This window comes from Dendropsophus ebraccatus, chromosome 6 (genome assembly GCF_027789765.1).
Source record: "Dendropsophus ebraccatus isolate aDenEbr1 chromosome 6, aDenEbr1.pat, whole genome shotgun sequence".
NCBI lineage: Eukaryota > Metazoa > Chordata > Amphibia > Anura > Hylidae > Dendropsophus > Dendropsophus ebraccatus.
The window spans coordinates 24,815,311-24,828,199 of record NC_091459.1 but is presented as its reverse complement, the minus strand read 5'-3'; the positions used below and the strand labels follow the sequence as shown (position 1 = coordinate 24,828,199).

The window sequence follows — 12,889 nt, the reverse complement described above, 5'->3', positions numbered from 1 at the left end:
TAACACTTAGTGGTCAGAGTGAAAACTGCAAGATTTCAGTATTTTTGTTTCATAGATAGTATTACAAAAAATGTAATACATTTTTAAACAATATCTCAAATTTAGAAGACACGTTCCTTTGTAAAGAGACTCTGTCAGTAGGATTATGGTGTCCTATCTCAGGGTAGGATAAAATATTGACAGAAAAGCTGAACAGAATGAGGTATAACTTACATTGTTCTGTGCAGCTGATATAGAGAGACCTTCCTGACTAACATGGACAATAAGTAGTTCTCTCCATTATGTGCATGAGCCCAGTAGTCCTGAATATTCATGAGAAGCAGAAAACTCCGCCCACCAGCTGCTGATTGGCAGTTATCAATTTATGCTGTCTATAGGCAGTCAACTGTCAATCAGCAGCTGAAGGGCGGAGGGAGGGGTGTGGCAAGAACGCTATTCTCCTGCATATTAGGAGAACGGCTGAACAGAATGATGTCAGTAATACACCAATCTAACAGCATTTCTGTCACTAGTTTATGCTGCTTTCATTTAAGGCGGAATAAACCTAGTGACATATACCCTTTAAAATGAATCTGACAGCTTTAATTCACCGTCCAAACTGCTGAGACTGTCAGAAGAGTTGAGCGAACCTCGAGCATGCTTGATTTCATCCATCCCTGTGTGGGTGGCATTTGATTAGCAGCAGTGGCTGAACTTGGATAAAGCCCTAAGGTTGCCTGGAAAACATGGATACAGCCATAGGCTGCGTTCACACTACGTATATTTCAGTCAGTATATTTCAGTCAGTATTGCAACCAAAACCAGGAGTGGATTAAAAACACAGAAAGGATCTATTCACACAATGGTGAAATTGAGTGGATGGCCGCCATATAACAGTAAATATCTGCCATTATTTCAATATAACAGCTGTTGTTTTAAGATAACAGCAAATATTTGCCATTAAATGGCGGCCATCCACTCAATTTCACCATTGTGTGAACAGAGCCTTTCTGTATTTTTAATCCACTCCTGGTTTTGGTTGCAATATGAGGACCACAATACTGACTGAAATATACGTAGTGTGAACATAGCCATAGGCTGTATCAGATAGCTGTTATGTCAAGGAAACACCTGGTACCTTTTATATATCCATCTGTGCTTCCAGGATGTAGAAGAATGCTTTTATCCTGGAGAAATTGTCACAAGGCAACATGAAGCATTTTGTGCCAAATGATCGGACCACTTACATGGTGTAGAAGCCAACCAGACACTGTAGGAGGAAATTCTTCACTTTGCAGAAAAGATATCTGTTCTCTAACCAATCTTCCGCTGGCACCCTCACATTACTTTAAATGTGTTTACTATGCTGAAGTGATATACTATGGAGTGTTTTATGAATTTTTCCAGCAAGTAAAGTTTTGCATGTAAGGAATCTAGTGTGTGGAGCTGCTATGAGAATTCCCTTACTGGGATTAATGCACTTTATGTAACACAAACATGATTTAAGTTTTCGTTTTGGCTCTCTATGTTTCCAGCAGTTCCAAGATGCTATACATCAGTGTCACCATGTCATTGTATAACCACTGGGTACTGAGACTGTTTAAAATCTCAAAATTTAAGAATTTTGGCTTAAATATTGGTCAAAGCCTATGTGTGCCCTATGAGCTTTATCATTTGTAAACATCCATGTAGCTCAAGGCAAGAAATGCCAAAAACCTCCAGCTGTCCCATTTCACGATTATCTCAGCAAAATGATAGGTTATGTAGGCAGAAACACTTGGCAGGACCTTATAGCAATTACACAGAACTGGAAAGTTTGATCAGACAACCAGCTATAAGTACATGTAACAATATATCATTGGGCCTAATTGGGGCACCGTCACTTGCCAGCCTTAAAACGTGGCACTTGGGCATCCAAAACCAAAAACTGATTTATAGAAACACATGATACAATTTGAACCCATTGATTCCTTGTGTTACCGAATGTTTCCTTTGTTGCATGATTTTGCTGAATATTTTACTGAGCTTCTTATTCAATTTTTTTTGTTAGGACAGACTTTAAAGGGGTAAATTACTTCTGTTTAAAAATCTCAAGCCTTCGAGCACTTATCAGCTGCTGTATGTCCTGCAGGAAGTGGTGTTTTCTTTTCAGTCTGACACAGTGCTCTCTGCTGCCATCTCTGTCCAAGAGAGGAACTGTCCAGAGCAGTCTTAAAGTGACACTGTCACCCCCTTTTTGCATTCTGACTAGGGATGATTCCCGCTGTCTGCCCGCTCCGTGCAGCGGGCGGATCCAGCGGGAGGAGCGCCTGGAAAACTGGGATAGAGCCATAGCCATAGGCTGTATCGCAGTTTTCCAGGCCTTCCTCCCACTGTATTTGCCCACTCCGTAGAATCTGATAGCGGAAATCTGATGCCGAGCGTTCGGGTTCATACGAACCCAAACCTCGGCAGGTTCGGACCATCCCTAATTCTGACATCTCTACACAGGTGTAAAAGGTAAATTTAGCAGTTTTCATACCTTATTTTATATCATATGTCATGGTGCTTGTTCAGATAAAAAGTGATCTTTTATCAACTGCAGATTGTGTTAAGTCGGCGGGGCCTCGCGGCATTAGCGCCACTTAGCCCCACCCACAACACCACAGTTGGCCCCGCCCCCTCACCGGCCATTGGAACAGGCTGGCCGAAAGGTCTAGACCCCACCCCTTTATGTCGGCCAACCAATGGGCGTCAAGGGGGCGGGACAAACTGCACCGTTGTGGGCGGGGCTAAGTGGCGCTAATGATGTGAGGCCACGCCCACTTAATACAATCTGCAGTTGATAAAAGGACACTTTTTACTTGAACAAGCACCATGAAGTATTATATGAAATAAGATATGAAAACCGACAGTGTCACTTTAAATCCCTATAGAAAACCTTTCCTGCTTTGGACAATTCTTATTATGGACAGAGGTGTGCAAAAAAGGGGTCCGTGGAGCCTCAGTTACGAGTCTCAAAACACGGGAATAGCCAGATATCCCTCTCTCCAGAGAAGGAAGCCCATTGCCAAGGGGTGCCTCCTAGTGGGGAGAGCACCAAACCACCCTGATACGTAGTCCCTCAGGTCAGGGGCAGATAACCTTTACCATAGGCCCCCGGGTTTTCACCAAGCCTGGGCCCCCCCACCCCACTGTAACTATAGCAGCACTAGCCTGGCATTCATAGTACAGTATAGATAATGTCATGATGTCCTGATTTGTGCAAAATTGCCATAAAAAACTGTGATTTTATGCAAATCATGGCGGAAGTGTAGCCAGGAGACAGTACACCACTGAAAGTATAAGTCTTTTTGAGTGGTCATGGGCCCCCCAGGAGCTCAGGGCCCCGGGCTGCCGCCCGGAACGCCCCTGTTATAATCCACTACTGCCTCAGGTCCTCACTCTGTTGCAAGCTTTGGGACCTAAATAGGGAAACACCAGGGTGGCCCCTGTAAGTCAAAGTCTAACTCTGTAGCGAGTATAACGACATAAGACAAGGGTTACCAAGGCTAGGCATCCATCCACAGACTGCAGTTTTGGGGTATTTGCCCCTCGTCAGTGTGGAGCAGGATTCTGGCTACTGGGGCAATGATAAATAGACCAACAAAACACAACAATCACTGAACTCAGGGAGAACAGTGAAAAATTCCAATGGAGTACTCATTTACCAGTCTCCATTGATTGTCCCATACAAAATTTAAATATGCAAAAAAGGGGTTCACTGTTCTCCCTGAGTTCAGTGATTGTTGTGTTTTGTTGGTCTATTCATCATTGCCCCAGTAGCCAGAATCCTGCTCCACACTGATGAGGGGCAAATACTCTGAAACTGCAGTCTGTGGATGGATGCCTAGCCTTGGTAACCCTTGTCTTATGTCGTTATACTCGCCACAGAATTAGACTTTGACTTACAGTGGCCACCCTGGTGTTTTCCTATTTAGGTCCCAAAGCTCGCAACAGAGTGAGGACCTGAGGGACTACGTATCAGGGTGGTTTGGTGCTCTCCCCACTGGAAGGCACCCCTTGGCAATGGGCTTCCTTCTCTGGAGAGAGGGATATCTGGCTATTCCCGTGTTTTGAGACTCGTAACTGAGGCTCCATGGACCCCTTTTTTGCATATTTAAATTTTGTATGGGACAATCAATAGAGACTGGTAAATGAGTACTCCATTGGAATTTTTCACTGTTCTCCCTGAGTTCAGTGATTGTTGTGTTTTTTTATGGACAGAGGTGGCAGCAGAGAGCACTGTGTCAGACTGGAAAGAATACACCAGTTACTGCAGGACATACAGCAGCTGATAAGTACTAGAAGGCTAGAGATTTTTTTTAAATAGAAGTACAGTGGTACCTTGGTTTAAGAGTAACTTGGATAAAGAGCGTTTTGCAAGAAGAGCTCACAGTTTTTCAAACTCGTAACTTGGTGTAAGAGCATTGCTTTGGTTTAAGAGCTCCCTGTACTGGGTGGGAGGGGGAGCAGGAGAGGAGCATGGTCTGTATAGCGGGGTCTACAGCCCTGTACTCTGACCCAGGAAGTCTCCCTCACCTTCCAAATCATAGCAGATCCACTTCAGGCTGGGGCTTGCATCAGGGGATAGGACTGTGGAGGTAATCTCTCCATAGCTGTAACCCCTCTCTCCCCGGACAGAGAGTGCTGCATTTATGTTTCCACATCTGCCCTGCTCATTCCTTCATTCTTCCTGCAGTGTCTTTCAGCTATTGTGTTCCCATCCTCTCCATTCCTGCTATAATGTACCTGCACTTACACGTAGCTATATACACTGCTGCTATACTGTGCCTGCACTCACACTCAGCTATACATGCTGCTATAATGTGCCTGCACTTACACTCGGCCATTCACACCGCTGTATAGAAAAGTTTCTGTCACTGTCCTCCTGCACAGGTCTGTGATTCTCACTTCCTGATTGGTCCAGGCTGAACATACCACTTCCCATTGCTGTCATGTGACCACTGACAGCAGCCCTGCCTCTCTATCCTAGCCTGTTGTACTACGCTACTACATTATGTGGATCTGCAGTCCCATCCTGTATCTATAAACTGCTGCTGTGTTTTTCAGGTTTATGCACCTACTGTACATTATACTCCACGTGCTGATGGCTGTACTGTACAGTAACTTATAATATAACATATTCAGCTGTTTCTCATTGTTTGTTTCATCTGTTCTACATGTTATTCAGAATTTTAAAAATCATTATTTTTAGTGTGTGGAACCAATTGTCTGCATATCAGTGATTTCTTATGGGAAATTTGCTCTGGTTTAATGGGTTCACACACAGTATATTTCAGGCAGTATTTGATCCTCATGTCAGGTCCTCATAGCAACCAAAACCAGGAGTGGATTGAAAACACAGAAAGGATCTGTTCACACAATGTTGAAATTGAGTGGATGGCGGCCATATAACGGTAAATAACGGCCAATATTTCAATACAACGGCCGTTGTTTTAAAATAACAGCAAATATTTGCCATTATATGGCGGCCATCCACTCAATTACAACATTGTGTGAACAGATCCTTTCTGTGTTTTCAATCCACTCCTGGTTTTGATTGACTCACAGGTTGAACTTGATGGACTCTTGTCTTCTTTTCAATCTTATTAACTATGTATGTACCAGCTGATCATTTAGGGTTGCAGTGATCTGAGCCACAGGGACCACCTGACTGCTTGGTATTTCTTCTGGAGGTTTGTCCTAATCATATGCATAACTACAGCAACCATAAAGCATAATAAATATTGCCACTGCTAGCTCATTGGTCTTGATCAATATCTGATAAGAGCAAAAAAAACCAAAACAAGGGCCCAGGACCCTCGGTAATACCTTAGGGAGATAAGTGGAGAGCGCAGATGAAAAACTGCTTACCTGCTTGCCCCTTGGGCTTTGTACATACTACCCCTTTCAATACCAGGGGTACAGTAGTCATCCCGGTTATACACCAACGTCGGCTAAACGCTATGGAGGGGCATAAAGACGGACTACCAAATTAAACAGGTTGCTCCCAACAAGGGCCCGGGTATGATTACAAAGATGATAAAAAGGTTTTAAAAAACACAAAAAGTATATGGTGCTCAGTACTTAGCACTAAAGATGATGGAACAGGGCCGAGGTTCAGGTTCGTACCCACCCGAACCATCGGCATTTGACACCCGCTGCCTTTCCGGTCTGTGGGGAAGGTGGAGACAGCCCGAGTACTGCCTGGAAAACAGGAATACAGCCTATTACCTAAGCCGTATCCCGTTTCCCAGGTGGTACTCAGGCTGTCTTCACCTTCCCCATGGAACGGGAAGGCAGCGAGTGTCAAATGCCCATGGTTCGGGTTCATACGAACCTGGACCTCGGCCGATCTACTCAGTACCATCCAAAAATGTGCCCAAAGACAGCAAATAATGGGTAAATGCCAATGGTTCATTTCATTCAGTGCACTTTTTATCTCATCCACTTTTTGTCTGATGAAGGGGGGGTGTACTCCTGAAACGCGTCAATATTCTGGGCTTTATGAGGTAAACCTTTTGCATTAACCTGTTCTTTGCCGTCTTTGGGCACATCTTGGGATAGCGTTGACCTGGTGAGTTCCATAACGTCTTCGTTTTTTCCGCTTTTCTTTCTGATCAATATCTGACAAACAACAGATCTCCGTGAAGTTTGTCGTCACCTCCAACACGGTTTTATTTGAACATTTTCATGTGGCCACCCAAACTATTTTATTGCTGGTTTTTGAGGCTCATCCCATTGGTCCAGTCTGTTCTTACGGCTTACGTTTAGAGACGAGCGAACCGGGTTCGGGTTCGAGACGATCCGAACCTGAACGTTAGGCATTCGATTAGCGGGGACTGCTGAACTTGGATAAAGCTCTAAGGTTGTCTGGAAAACATGGATACAGCCAATGACTATATCCATGATTTCCACATAGCCTTAGGGCTTTATCCAACTTCAGCAGCCACCGCTAATCAAATGCGAAAGGTCGGGTTCGGATCGACTCGAGCATGCTCCAGGTTCGCTCATCTCTACTTACGTTCAGTCAGCAAATGAATCCGATCCAGATTTCCCCTCGATGCCGAATAAAATCTGAAAGATATGCTCGCTCCGATGCTTCCGGAGATATTCAAAGAACTGTCCTAGGTCCATATGATAATCGTTCCTCAGTCCATAGTCTCCATGTGCTTCAAAAATCAGTTCTTCAAAGGACTGGAAGAGTCTTAGGCTGTCCATGGAGTCGGTCACGTCTTTGCTCTCTGTGTGCTTACATGAGATATGCTTCCAGTTAGGGTAGCGGATATCCCGCCAGAACTCCTCACATTGCTGCTTATCCCCCTCTATACAGATCACACCTGGCTTCCCTGTCAAGCAGAAACCGGTCAAATTTAGTCGCTTAGCGCAGTCCAATATCTTTTTCCTTAATTCCTGCCGGTATATATGGTGGCTATAAATCCACATGCGATGGAAAGTCACGGAAACTTTTTTCATGCCGACTTCATTCCCATGGTTGTGCTTGGATTTCCCCACATAGGAGGCGATGTTGTCGGTCAGCCACTGTATAGCATTTGTGATGCACAGATCCCCGCGATCCAGGGAGCTTACATAGGTTGTCAGACATTTATTCAGATCACTGTGCTGCGGCTTGTCCAGGGCGCTGGAGCGGACAAACAGCTGCGGTTCCTTCATAGGATAACTGTGCGGAAGATACACGTGCAACTCGGTTTTCACCTGTAAGAAGAGATAATGGGGGAGATTTATCAAACATGGTGTAAAGTGAAACTGGCTCAGTTGCCCCTAGCAACCAATCAGATTCCACCTTTCATTCCTCACAGACTCTTTGGAAAATGAAAGGTGGAATCTGATTGGTTGCTAGGGGCAACTGGGCCAGTTTCACTTTACACCATGTTTGATAAATCTCCTCCAATCTCCCTTTATTGCATGCTGCTGATGTGTAATGCATCTCCATAGACTGGCAGCTATGTATAACACTATGATTACATGTGAGCATCTAGTTAATAAAGAGCCGGATGCTCGCATATATTTATAATCATAGTAAATCGGCCCCACAGTATCTGCCTGCGGCCACTATTAGCAGCTTACAGGTTTGTACACCTTCCAGATGAATTCTAGAAGTATAAACTCATATACAATGTGCTCCCCCTAGTGGTTGCTGCAAGCAGACAGGATTTTGTTATGTAACTTTATTAAGGGACTTTATTAAGAACCCTATGGCACTAAACGATTATTGGCCGTACTTGGCCGATTATCGCTTGGTGCTGAGTTTACACAGAGCGATAATTTGCCCAATCGAACGATTAACGATTTCGAAGTAACAATGTGTTTTTATAAAACGATCAGCGTTTAGATGGAACGATGTATCGTTTGGAAAATTCTTTATTGTGATCGTTTTAAGATCGCTAAATCTCACACGTAGGGTAAATCGGTGAAAGACTGTTTACACAAAGCAATCTGCAAATTTTTTGCGAACACGTTTTTTTGAGAACACGTTGAAAGGTCAAAATTATCGATTTCTTGCTCGTCGCTTGATTGTTTACTGTGTTTACACGATCGGGATCGTTAGCGCGAAAATTCAAACGATAATCGTTCCGTGTTCATGGTAAAAGACTCTAGATCGTGGCATGTAATACGGCCATAAGACAGGAGTTTCATATGCTGATGTTTAGTAGCTGTGAGATTCAGCCAACTCAGTCTTTAAAATCACTTAAGGATCAAGGGGGGGGGGGGGGGGCAAAAGAGTGGTGACACCAGCGAGAGCAGAATCCGAACGGCGTTATAGCACCGGAATGAAGCTGCACGGCGGGGATGTGATTATCACGGGTGAGTATATGTGCCAGCCTGCAGCTGGGGAGCAAATAAAACATTTTGGGGGGAGTGCTTCCTAAAATTTCCTCCACAGCTTCCATGGCGCTGCCCGCCTCCATAGCACCGATCTGTGGACGGGCCGGATGGTCGATATGGGGGCAGGCCAGTGCTCCTGACGGTCTTACCAGAGAGTGGAGAAAACGACTATATACATTGGAATTGCACCAAGGATGAAGGTAAGAGACATACCTTCCTCCTCGGCGGTGACGGTTCCCCTTTAATGGAGTTTCTATGGGAAGTCTGTGCACATCTATGATTTCTATATACATCTCTGCTCAGAAACAGTTGAACAACACACACAGTACACATACAGTACACAGTACACATACAGTACACAGTACACATACAGTACACAGTATACATACAGTACACAGTATACATACAGTACACATACAGTACACAGTACACATACAGTACACAGTACACAGTATACATACAGTACACAGTACACATACAGTACACATACAGTACACAGTATACATACAGTACACATAAAGTACACATACAGTACACAGTATACATACAGTACACATACAGTACACAGTATACATACAGTACACAGTATACATACAGTACACATACAGTACACAGTACACATACAGTACACAGTACACAGTATACATACAGTACACAGTATACATACAGTACACATACAGTACACAGTACACATACAGTACACAGTATACATACAGTACACGGTATACATACAGTACACATACAGTACACAGTATACATACAGTACACGGTATACATACAGTACACAGTATACATACAGTACACATACAGTACACAGTATACATACAGTACACATAAAGTACACATACAGTACACAGTATACATACAGTACACAGTATACATACAGTATACATAAAAAAACAATTCTTACCTTTATATTGTCAGTGTTAACAAAAACTGAAAATTCAATGGATGGCGGCAGAGACTCGTATGTTCCCTCTAAGTATCTTCTTATAATGGAAAGTGAATTTACTCCTTTGATGACAATGTCCTCTTTGCTCGGGAACATTGAGAAGAGCATTTCCATTTCTAAAAGCTGAAGTTCAAGGCATTGCTTCACGTCTGTACTCATAATGGCGGAGAAGTGGGGCGCCAACTCCACCTGAAGAAAGAGGAAGGGGGAGAACATGACATCTCTAACAGAGGATGCTGGGGATTCCTGGAGGTGACTGGTATTACTGGGTGACTGGTATTACTGGGCTGCTACTGGTTGGTTTTTTACCTGGTTGGTTACAGCTGAATAGGATTGGACCAAAAAATACAAATTAAATGGCAAATAATTGCCGTTATTTTAAAACAACGGCCGTTATTTGTCATTAAAGAGCAAGATCTGCAAAGAGTTTGTTTGTTCTCTACATGTTTGTGTGGGTTTCCTCCCAAAATATACAGATAATGGGGACAGGGACGAAAATGGACAAACTATGTAATGTGCTGCGGAATCAGTTGGTGCTGTACAAAAAAAAGGAGACCAGCTCCATCTAGTGGTAAGAGGGTGCACAGCTAAAGGTAGGTGAAACCAACAACATTGAGCAACAGTGTCAGAAATGGAAAGATTATTACACTTGGGGCACACAGGAGGGCATATTACTGTGGGGGGGGCACACAGGGGGCCATATTACCAGGGGGGGCACACAGGAGGGCATATTACTGTGGGGGGGGGGGCACACAGGGGGCCATAGTACCAGGGGGGGCACACAGGAGGGCATATTACTGTGGGGGCACACAGGGGGCCATATTACCAGGGGGGGGGGCACACAGGAGGGCATATTACTGTGGGGGCACACAGATGGCCATATTACTGTGGGGGCACACAGGAGGGCATATTACTGTGGGGGGCACACAGGAGGGCATATTACTGTGGGGGGCACACAGGAGGGCATATTACTGTGGGGGGCACACAGATGGCCATATTACTGTGGGGGAACACAGGGGGCCATATTACTGTGGGGGCACACAGGAGGGCATATTACTGTGGGGGGCACACAGGAGGGCATATTACTGTGGGGGCACACAGGAGGGCATATTACTGTGGGGGCACACAGGAGGGCATATTACTGTGGGGGGCACACAGGGGGTCATATTACTCTGGGGGCACACAGGAGGGCATATTACTGTGGGGGCACACAGATGGTTATATTATTGTGGGGGCACACAGGAGGGCATATTACTGTGGGGGGCATATTACTGTGGGGGGAATATTACTGTGGGGGGCCACACAGGAGGGCAAATTACTGTGGGGGGCACACAGGAGGGCATATTACTGTGGGGGCACACAGGAGGGCAGATTACTGTGGGGGGCACACAGGAGGGCAAATTACTGTGGGGGGCACACAGGGGGCCATATTACTGTGGGGGGCACACAGGGGGGCATATTACTGTGGGGGCACACAGGGGGTATATTACTGTGGGGGCACACAGATGGTTATATTACTGTGGGGGGCACACAGGGGGCCATATTACTGTGGGGGCACACAGGGGGCCATATTACTGTGGGGGGCACACAGATGGCCATATTACTGTGGGGGCACACAGATGGCCATATTACTGTGGGGGCACACAGGGGGCCATATTACTGTGGGGGCACACAGGGGCCATATTACTGTGGGGGGCACACAGGAGGGCATATTACTGTGGGGGGCACACAGGGGGCCATATTACTGTGGGGGCACACAGGGGCCATATTACTGTGGGGGGCACACAGGGGCCATATTACTGTGGGGGGCACACAGGGGGCCATATTACTGTGGGTGGGCACACAGGGGGCCATATTACTGTGGGGGGCACACAGGGGGCCATATTACTGTGGGTGGGCACACAGGGGGCCATATTACTGTGGGGGGCACACAGGAGGGCATATTACTGTGGGGGCACACAGGGGCCATATTACTGTGGGTGGGCACACAGGGGGGCATATTACTGTGGGGGGCACACAGGGGGCCATATTACTGTGGGGGGCACACAGGAGGGCATATTACTGTGGGGGCACACTGGGGGCCATATTACTGTGGGGGGCACACAGGGGCCATATTACTGTGGGTGGGCACACAGGGGGCCATATTACTGTGGGGGGCACACAGGGGGCCATATTACTGTGGGGGGGGCACACAGGGGGCCATATTACTGTGGGGGCACACAGATGGCCATATTACTGTGGGGGCACACAGGGGCCATATTACTGTGGGGGCACACAGGGGCCATATTACTGTGGGGGCACACAGAAGGGCATATTACTGTGGGGGCACACAGGGGGCCATATTACTGTGGGGGCACACAGGGGGCCATATTACTGTGGGTGGGCACACAGGGGGCCATATTACTGTGGGGGCACACAGAAGGGCATATTACTGTGGGGGCACACAGGGGGCCATATTACTGTGGGGGCACACAGGGGGCCATATTACTGTGGGGGCACACAGGGGCCATATTACTGTGGGGGGCAAACAGGGGGCCATATTACTGTGGGGGCACACAGGGGGCCATATTACTGTGGGGGTTACCCCCCAGCACAAAAAGGGTAATTCCACTCCCAATGCATCAACCTGTCAAAATGTTTGGGTTTAGTAACATTATAGGAACCCGAATGCTTCGCGTTTGATAATGTATAATGTATACGCTAAACGGACGTGAAGTTACCCGTAGAAAACCCTGTAGCCAGAGAGCGCCCCCTAGTGGTGGTCGCAGGCGATCAGAATTCTATCACGCCTTTCATTATCTATGGGGCAAGGAGTTCTCCATCGCTAAAACCCGGAGGAGAGTTCGCGCCCCCTGCTGGCGGATTACCGTACATACACTACAAGCCGCTCTCTCCCAGTGTATGCTGTGTATCAGCGCACTGCTAACGGCCGCCAAGTTACGCGCTACCTATACACAACCGACATGCGCGATACATATAGAACGGCAGCAACGGAAGTGTAACCGACCTGTGCCACCTCAGCTTATCCCGCCTTCTGTGTCCTGATTGGCTACTGAGATCTCAGCCTCTTCCTATCAGCGCACGCGGTGG

The 12,889-nt window shown here is 46.3% G+C and overlaps 1 protein-coding gene across 3 annotated transcripts; it reads right to left on the bottom strand.

Annotated features, from left to right (window-relative positions):
* Positions 1-6,953: 6,953 nt before the first annotated feature.
* RWDD2A (RWD domain containing 2A) lies at positions 6,954-12,873 on the bottom strand. Of its 3 annotated transcripts, none has more exons than XM_069973518.1 (3): positions 12,807-12,873; positions 9,758-9,988; positions 6,954-7,716 (listed from the first exon to the last, which is right to left on the bottom strand). In XM_069973518.1, exons 2-3 carry the CDS (start codon positions 9,956-9,958, stop codon positions 7,027-7,029), a joined length of 891 nt encoding a protein of 296 aa, XP_069829619.1. In that variant the 5' UTR covers positions 9,959-9,988; positions 12,807-12,873; the 3' UTR covers positions 6,954-7,026. The 3 variants fall into 3 exon arrangements, with proteins under 3 accessions (XP_069829619.1, XP_069829617.1, XP_069829618.1); XM_069973516.1 differs by lacking the exon at positions 12,807-12,873 and adding an exon at positions 12,676-12,768; XM_069973517.1 differs by lacking the exon at positions 12,807-12,873 and adding an exon at positions 12,520-12,669.
* Between the last annotated feature and the right edge of the window lie 16 nt (positions 12,874-12,889).

What these genes read in the sequence shown, in the direction of transcription:
- RWDD2A (XM_069973518.1), bottom strand. Translation starts at nt 9,958, where the DNA reads ATGAGTACAGACGTGAAGCAATGCCTTGAACTTCAGCTTTTAGAAATG. An exon ending in TTAACACTGACAATATAAAG is followed by an intron (nt 7,717 to 9,757) that starts GTAAGAATTGTT and finishes CTCTTCTTACAG; the next exon opens with GTGAAAACCGAGTTGCACGT.